Source organism: Mangifera indica, chromosome 20 (genome assembly GCF_011075055.1).
Source record: "Mangifera indica cultivar Alphonso chromosome 20, CATAS_Mindica_2.1, whole genome shotgun sequence".
NCBI classification, from domain to species: Eukaryota; Viridiplantae; Streptophyta; class Magnoliopsida; order Sapindales; family Anacardiaceae; genus Mangifera; species Mangifera indica.
This window is the reverse complement of record NC_058156.1, coordinates 7,866,646-7,875,634: the sequence shown is the minus strand read 5'-3', so window position 1 is coordinate 7,875,634 and position 8,989 is coordinate 7,866,646. Positions and strand designations below refer to the sequence as shown.

At 33.7% G+C, this 8,989-nt stretch overlaps 1 protein-coding gene across 1 annotated transcript; it reads left to right on the top strand.

Annotated features, from left to right (window-relative positions):
* The first annotated feature begins 821 nt into the window (after window positions 1-821).
* LOC123204609 (cucumisin-like) lies at window positions 822-4,131 on the top strand. The gene is made up of 8 exons (XM_044621369.1): window positions 822-968; window positions 1,070-1,210; window positions 1,555-1,654; window positions 1,754-2,267; window positions 2,357-2,679; window positions 2,794-2,905; window positions 2,991-3,204; window positions 3,289-4,131. Exons 2-8 carry the CDS (start codon window positions 1,072-1,074, stop codon window positions 3,921-3,923), a joined length of 2,037 nt encoding a protein of 678 aa, XP_044477304.1. The 5' UTR covers window positions 822-968; window positions 1,070-1,071; the 3' UTR covers window positions 3,924-4,131.
* Window positions 4,132-8,989: the final 4,858 nt, after the last annotated feature.

The window sequence follows — 8,989 nt, the reverse complement described above, 5'->3', positions numbered from 1 at the left end:
GAAGGTTGCTGGTTACCACTAATTAATTTTTATAACTATTTAGAAGTTGATATTGTAACCCAAAAAAGTTTGAATTAGGAATGTTGGCTTTATATGCGCACACATGTTTTGAATACATAATTAAATACTCAGATAATATGTCATCATGTGATTAAGTATTACTTTATCTATAATTCAAAATCATCAAATCACATAATGATATATTATTTGTGTACCTCATTATGTACTCAAGAGTGCGTGCATAGTTTTATTATTAATGTCAAAACAATAAAACTATGTCTATATATTTTGAGTATATAATATATCTACACAGATGTTATGTCATGATATGATTGGTTATTACTTTATTATTAATTCAAAATCATTCAATCATATAATGATATATTATTTGTTTATCTATTATATATATATATATATATATATATATATATATATATATATATATATATATATATATATATATATATATATATATATATATATATATATTACTCATGTTAATAAGACTGACTGATGATCTTCATAATTTAATTTATTAGCCGTTTGTTTGGATTTAAACTAGATTAATATTTTCATATTATTGTTTTAAGTTTTTTAAACTAAATTTTAAGTTTTTTAAACCTAATAAAGGAATGGATAATATTTTGTTATTTTTAACTTATTAAAAGTATAATAATAATTTTAACTTTAAAATTTAATTGGTTTTATTAATTTTAATAATTCATAGATGGATGTTTAAATTTTTAATAGTTAATGGATATTACATGAATTTAAAGTCCTTTGCCAATTATTATTTTAAAATGTTTGAAGCAACCAAGCAGGCAATAGTAGCCTCTGGAAATAAGCCTTACTTTTTGATTAATCTTGCAGCGAAAAATCAGCCAAACAGTCTCTAATCTATAGCTATGGGAGGACCTTCAACGGATTTGCAGCTAAATTAACTGATGAAGAAGTTGCAAGGTTTTCCGGTGAGATCGATTGTAAACAAGCAACTAATTTTGGGATATATGTATATATATAAAATCATTTGAGTTGATACTTAACACAAATGAAATTGGGTTGTATGCAGCAATGGAAGGCGTCTTATCGGTCATTCCAAACCATATACTTAAGCTTCACACCACAAGGTCATGGGATTTCATGGGCTTCTCCCATAGCGATGTTGCACCTGCTCAAGAAGGCCATGTAGTTGTTGGACTACTTGACACAGGTCATCATTTTAAAAACTTAGTATTACAAGTAGAGATGATAATTCAACCTATAAAATCAGATATTCAGCCATCTATGTCTGAACCCTGTCCTTTTTATCGTTCTTTTCTTTTCTTATCTATTTTATAAAATATTCTATAAATAGAGAGGAAAAAGTGTGGGGAATTTTCCTAAGGGAAAGGAGAGAGATTTTTCAACGGGAACAGGGAAAGGTTTCTCTTGTGAAGATGGGGATTAGGTTATTTGACCTTTACTTGCCATCCCAAATTACAGCTTCATATTGCTTAACAATTCTCTACATGATGCTCTAGATATACTGAAACTTTTGACTTCTATCTGTTGTAGGAATCTGGCCGGAATCTGAGAGTTTCAGTGACAGTGGACTGTCTGCTCCACCTGCTAAATGGAAAGGAACCTGTCAAGGTGTCAACTTCACTTGCAACAAGTAAAGCTCTCTTCTTCTTCTTCCCAGAGTCTATGACAATGATCATTTTTGCTTCATTTCTATCAGAAGCTAATGGAGTTAATGTATTTGTAATTACAGTAAGATCATTGGAGCTCGCTACTACAACAGTGAAAAATTCTATGACACAACTGATTTCCCTTCTCCAAGAGACTCTGAGGGACATGGCTCGCACACTTCCTCGACTGCGGCAGGTAATGAAGTGCCTAATGCAAGTTACTATGGGCTAGCCAGTGGAACAGCCAGAGGTGGAGTTCCCAATTCAAGGATCGCCATGTACAAGGTTTGCTGGTCATTCGGATGCGCTCTTGCTGATATCCTGGCGGCATTCGATGACGCCATTGCAGATGGAGTTGATATCATATCAGTGTCTCTTGGTGCTGACTTCCCAATGGAATACTTCGAAGACCCCATTGCTATTGGTTCTTACCATGCTATGAAACATGGTATATTGACCTCTAATTCTGCTGGTAATTCAGGGCCTTGGCCATTAACTGTTTCCAATTATGCTCCCTGGACCTTGACTGTTGCTGCAAGTACAATTGACAGAAAATTTATTGCCCAAGTGGTGCTCGGCAATGGACAAGTTTACACTGTGAGTAAAACTACAGCCCCTTGTAGACAACATGTAACTTTCCACAAGTTTGTGTTTTAATGTCATTTTTGCTTAATCTTTTTATAAAGGGGCTTTCCATCAATAGCTTTGATCTCAATGGGACTACATATCCGCTGATCTGGGGAGGAGATGCAGCCAACTACACTGCTGGGGCTGACCCAGGACTTTCAAAATATTGCATCACTGGTGCCATGAATTCATACAAGGTAGCAGGAAAAATTGTTCTCTGTGAAACTCTCTGGGATGGCTCTGGCATTTTGATAGCTGATGGTGTCGGTACCATAATGGCCGATTCTTCGATTACTGACGTCGCCTTCAATTACCCATTGCCGGCAACTCAAATCAGCACAGAGGACGGCCAGGCAATTTTGGACTACATCAGAACAACAGAGTAAAAAAACATCATTCCTATTACATCTTTCTCCTCAGCTTTTAACTGATATCATAGCTACTTTCACAAGTCATTTTGATTATGATTTTAACTAGAATAAGGGTAAATTTTCAGAAACCCAATTGCAACTATTCTTGTTGGTGAACTTTACAAGGATGTTATGGCTCCTTATGTTGCATCATTTTCTTCTAGAGGGCCAAACCCTGTCAGCCCTGACATTCTCAAGGTATTTATGATAAAGACTTCAATTTACACCAGTTGCTCGGTGTTATTGCATATATTGAAAACTTTGAATGGATGATTATCCACAGCCTGATATCAGTGCACCTGGTGTGGACATCCTTGCCGCTTGGTCTCCTGTAGCACCGCCTTCCATCTACTATGATGACACCAGGGCTGTCAATTACAACATAATCTCCGGCACATCCATGTCTTGTCCTCACGCTAGTGGTGCCGCCGCATATGTGAAGGCTGCCCATCCCGACTGGTCTCCTTCCGCGATTAAATCAGCCCTCATGACCACAGGTGAGTGGATTTATTTCCTTGTTACCATTTACTTGGACAAACAAAATGATATACACCACTAATACTCTTATTGCTTGTGAATAGCTCATGTGATGGACCCAAAAAAGCACCCAGATCTTGAATTTGCATATGGCTCAGGTCACCTCAACCCTACTGATGCAATAAACCCTGGGCTTGTTTACGATGCCAATGAGACCGATTACATCAACTTCCTTTGCAAACAAGGGTATAATGATACCAATCTAAGACTGATCACCGGCGACAACAGCAGTGTTTGCTACAGCACAGAGCCTGGAAGAGCTTGGGATCTGAATTACCCATCATTCTCTCTAGCTTTGCTAGATGGCCAAGAGATTTTAGCTGACTTTACCAGGACGGTTACCAATGTTGGCTCACCAAACTCAACATATACTGCTAGAGTATACATGCCTCCTAATATTAATGTTGAGGTTAAGCCATCAACACTGTCATTCTCCAGCGTTGGGGAGACACAATCTTTTACATTGACAGTCAATGGTCCACCGATTACACAGCAGCCAATTATGTCAGGTGCAATCATCTGGGAAGATGGAGATTATCAAGTGAGAAGCCCAATTGTGATATATAATATCTTCTCCCTTTCTCCCATTTCAGCCTTCTATGCGTCTCAGCAAAGTGTGAGCCTGAAATTCAAGGGTCCTTCAATGTACACCAAAAATGGAATCCTTGGACGTAACTAAATCATATCAGTATTTCAGTTTCAGTTCTTAGATGGCATCTAAAATAAAACTTCTTCTACAAGATTGAAGGAGGACTTACAATAAAACAGTTATTTTGTATGCAGTTTCTGCTTTCAAATGTCTAGCGGTTACTGCAAATGCTTTTTGATTGGATTTTGTACCTTTGATAATCCATGAACTTTAATGCTTCAAGCATAACTTCTTTACACTTTTTATAATTTAGTCAGCTTATCATATTCAATAAGACATACAATCCAGTCGTTTAAATATATAAGACACCAAAATATATAGAAAGGCATTAGCAATGTCATACAGGTGCTAGCTTGTGGTTTGGCTGAGTGTATTAAATCAAATTTGACTGAAGGAATTGAGAGAATTCTTCACTCTATATGAGTTGGCTGGCTAGGGTATGAGATAAGGAGAATATGACTCAAATTTATACAAGGTTCTCGTAACCCTATATAACATAGATCAATTAAGAACCCCTAAAATTTGGATTGTTTATCGGACCCCTAAACTTTTAGTTTCTCACTATTAGGAAAAAGCTATGTCTTGTATTTATTCCTAAATAGCAAGTCACTTTAACAATGATCTAAATTCACTGTGTATGAGAAAACTCAATTTTAGACATGTCAAATGGGTCAAACTAATCTGAAAAATATTTAAAAAGTCTAGTTTAAAAAGACATAATTCATTACTGTAGCAGGTCGTGTCTAACCTGTGGGCCTTCTAAGCCTGACCATCACAAAAATGTGTCTTGTATTTATTTCTAAATAGCAAGTCATATTAACAATAATTTAAATTTATTGTGTGTGAAAAAACTCAATGTTGGACATGTCAAATTGGCCAAACTGGCTCGAGACATGCCTAAAAAGCCTACCCTGGAAAGGCATGACCCACAGGCCTTTTAAGTTTTGTCGCGTGCTGACTCGACTTGGGCTCGATATTATTCATTCCATTTATTAAAAAAACTAAAAAAAAAAAAAAATGAAATAGTTAAGTAGGCTGCAGCTTGCAACCTGTAACCCAGCAGACCGGTGGCCACTAGCCAGGCCAGTAGCCATTGGGTTTTAAAATTTTTTTATTTTTATTTTTATTTATAGAAACCCACCCTCCTCCACTCTGTAAACTATACACATCCAACCTAAACTCTCAATCTCTCGTATCTCAACATTTTCTTTTTTCAATCCCTTTTAAATTCAACATTTTCTTTATTCAATTTTAATATTTCAATTTCTCTCTACATTTTATTCATTCAATTTTTGTATTAATTTTTTTGTGTTTGCTTTTGTAATAAAAAATAAATTTTAAAAAATAATTATTTAAATTTACTAATATAAATTTCCTTCCAAATTAATACAACCAAATATCGTAAATTGTAAGTTGATCTTCCAACTCATATTTTGTTTATATTTTCAAATGATATAAAATCATTTCTATTATTAATTGTCATACCTAATTAAATAAAACTCTTTATTTTATCGATACCACTGCAATAGACTTATTTTCTCTAACTACATTTTCTTAGCTTACTCTACACTTAAGTTGAAACAACTATATTTATGTTTTGTCAACAAGAAAAATTGAGTAACTTGCACACATGGCTTTCAGGTAATGTCACTCGTAATTTTAGTTTTACATGTTATTGGTACCATTCCCTAAATTCTATTAACAACATAAATTCTTTTTTGTTTTTTCAATTTTGTTATTTTTTTCTTTAAAATATTTTCATAATGAAAAAAAGTTAATTTGCTCTAAAGAGAAAATGTATTCAAATAGTTGATACAATTTTACTTTTATAGAGTCAATTAATCAAAAATGGGTGCAGTATAAACACTGTAATAAAGACCCTGTAAGATTTTTGTTATAATGTTTACATTGCAAATATTATTGATCAATTAATTCTACAAAAGTGAACTTGTCTCAATCATTTGAACACATTTTTCATTTAGAACATATTTAGTATTTTCACTATCAAAATATTCTTAAAAAAAATAATTAAGAAAATTATAAAAGTAAAATGGAAACTAAGTTGTTAACAGACATTAACGGAATAGTAACAGTAACAGGTATAGAAAAAATGTAAAAGACATTGTTAGATGACCACCATCGCGAGTTATTTGGTTCTTCTTTGTGGTTAAGCATATAAAAAATAATTGTTCTGACTTAAGTGTCAAACAACCTAAGAAGACATAATTAGAGAAAACAACTACATTATGGTGCTATCAATAAAATAATTTTTTTTTAATTAGATATGACAATTAGTAATAGAAAATGATTTTACATAATTTGACAATATAAACAAAATGTGATTTGAAGGATCGATTTGTAATTTATGATCATTGGTTATATTAATTTGAAAGGAAATTTATATCAATAAATTTAAATAATTATTTTTGTAATAATAAAAAAAAGGGGCTTGACATGGCTCGCAGGCTCGGTGGTCTGCAACAAAGCTAGCTCGGCATGGCTCACAACCGTCTTTACCCAATGTGATTCTATAATTCCTTCCTCTCGAAGTGTTACCTTCTGAAAAAAGGTGTTATGCCATTTGACTATAAGGAGACATTTGGTTGGAGTATATAAAGATTACTCTAATAATTTATTTTTTATTATTGATATTATTTTACTTATTTTGTCAGATAATAAAATATTTTAATGATATTATATTATTAGTAGGGGAGAAGGACTATTTCCCACCCAACTTTTGATGCGTTCTCACATTGCCACCCACGGCAGATGAAAATCCAGTTTTCCCACCCGTGACCAAACTGTCGTCTAATTTTTCAGTTAAGGACAGGGGTAAAATCGTCATTTGCTATTTGAAACCTTAAAACTTTTAAATTTTATCATTTTCCCCCTCCAGGTTTTAAAAACTAATAACTAACCCATCCTCAAAGTTTGAAAAGTTTAGATTTCACCCCTAGGGTTTGCTTCTTCTCCGGCCACCATCGACGGTCAAGGTATTCGATCGATCTCCCATCTTCGACTACAAAGGATGACGAAGGAAGACCCTTCGTTACCTAGATTTGGACGACAAAAGCGTCATCCAAATCTGGAAGAACAAATGAAGGACGATGCTTCGTCGTCCTTCGTCGTCGCGTCTTCCAGATGCGACGAGCCACGAAGAGAGAAGAAGAGAGACCTTCGTCGAGTGATCTCCCAGATCTGGACAATGAGCGAAGTTTGAAATCGATCTCCCAGATCTGGACGACGAGCGATGAAGAGAGGTCTCTTCGTCGCATCGTGCGATGAAGAGATCTCTGTCTCTTCATCACACCGTGCGACAAGGAGATGAATATCTCTTCGTCGCACCACCGCTGTCACACCAGGAAAAGGAGAAGGCCGGTGATGACGCCGGAGAAGACGTCGGGAGATGAAGTTGAAGAATGGGGGTGAAATGCTAGTTTTGAAAGTTATGGGGGGCGGCTGTAATTTGAAAAATATGTAAACCCTAGGTTTGGGGGTGAAAATGTTAGTTTTTAAAGTTTAAAAACTTTAGGTAAGGTGAAAATGTTAGTTTCTAAAACCTAAGGGGGGTGAATGGTAAAACCCTCACATCAATTTTGAGAAATTAAATTGAGGGGTATTTTTGTCATTTCATCTAACAAGGGTAAAATAGATATTTTACCCTTATGCAAACAAAAATCATCCATTTTAACAGCTCATGGGTGGAAAAACTGGATTTTCATCTACTGTGGGTGGCATTTAGAGAAAGCATCAAAAGATGGGGGGGAAATAGTCCTTCTCCCTATTAGCAGTGATATAGTAAATAATATAAGAGATAATGTAATTACAATTTTTACCTTATGTATCAAAGTAATCTTGATTTTATTGCAATTCTATAATTCTATTTTTACTTGTTAATTTTTATGACAAAAATAATCTCATTGTCAATTTTAATACAATAAGTAACATGAAAAATATTTTAAAATAATTATATATAAAGACATTTTAGTAAAATAATATTTAGTATTCTTTTTTTACCTCCAACCAATTACAATACTTATTTATACTTACCAATTTTTCATAAATATAATAATAATTTATATCCATTAATATTCCAGGTAATCTATCTTTATGATAATATTTCTTTTTTGAAAAATAAATTTCTACCTAAATAAAGCATTTCATATATTACAATAGTGCCCTATATAAAAAAACCATTCAACATAGAATGCATCGAAAAATGTCTTACATAAAATACTCAAATATGAGTGTGTATTAAATATACATAACATCAGACATCTTAAACAAACATCTTAACAGAGTTGCCCCCTTGTGTCACCCTAATTGACGTGTTGTCTTGCAACCACCATATTTACATGCTACCTATAAAACAATTAAAATAAATGAGGAAGTAATTATCGCTCAATAAGTAAGAGATGTTACATCCTACACATTATTTTTTTAACTCCTTTACATACTATAACCTTTCATTTCATTTAAATTTAGTCATTTGGGGTACACCTTTGGATCCTTAACTTTGATGATGTGAAATGCTTTAACTTTTACTTTATCATTTAGGGAAAACCTTTGGTTCTAGAACTTTGATGAAGTTTGAATACTATAAGAAGATTTACTTATCCATCTAGGGTGCAACGTATGTGAAACATGCAAAATATTGGTGAAAACTTTTCTTATTAAAACATCATTTTCCTTAAAACATAATTCTATGTTGATCAGTTTAAGTTGAGGTGGAGATTTGGTACTCTTATCACTTGAGTAACATAGCAATGCAACCCTTTTCCCTTACACACTTTATTGGGTTGTAACTATTCATATTTGTGCCCTATTATGGGCATGTGTAGGAAGAATCTCATACATGTCTCTCTTGCAATATGAAAACACATCAATAAATATATTGCTTGAGAAAAATCATATTTATATGGGGTCATGAAATTTGTAAAACATATGAACATGTCCCATATATGTAATATGAGTATCCTAGGCCCATATGTGTATTACAGGATCGAGTCACACATATATACTACAAAAACTCTAAACCTACATGTGTATTATGAGCTCAGGTTTCAAACATGACTCTACACTCTAGGAACTAAGAA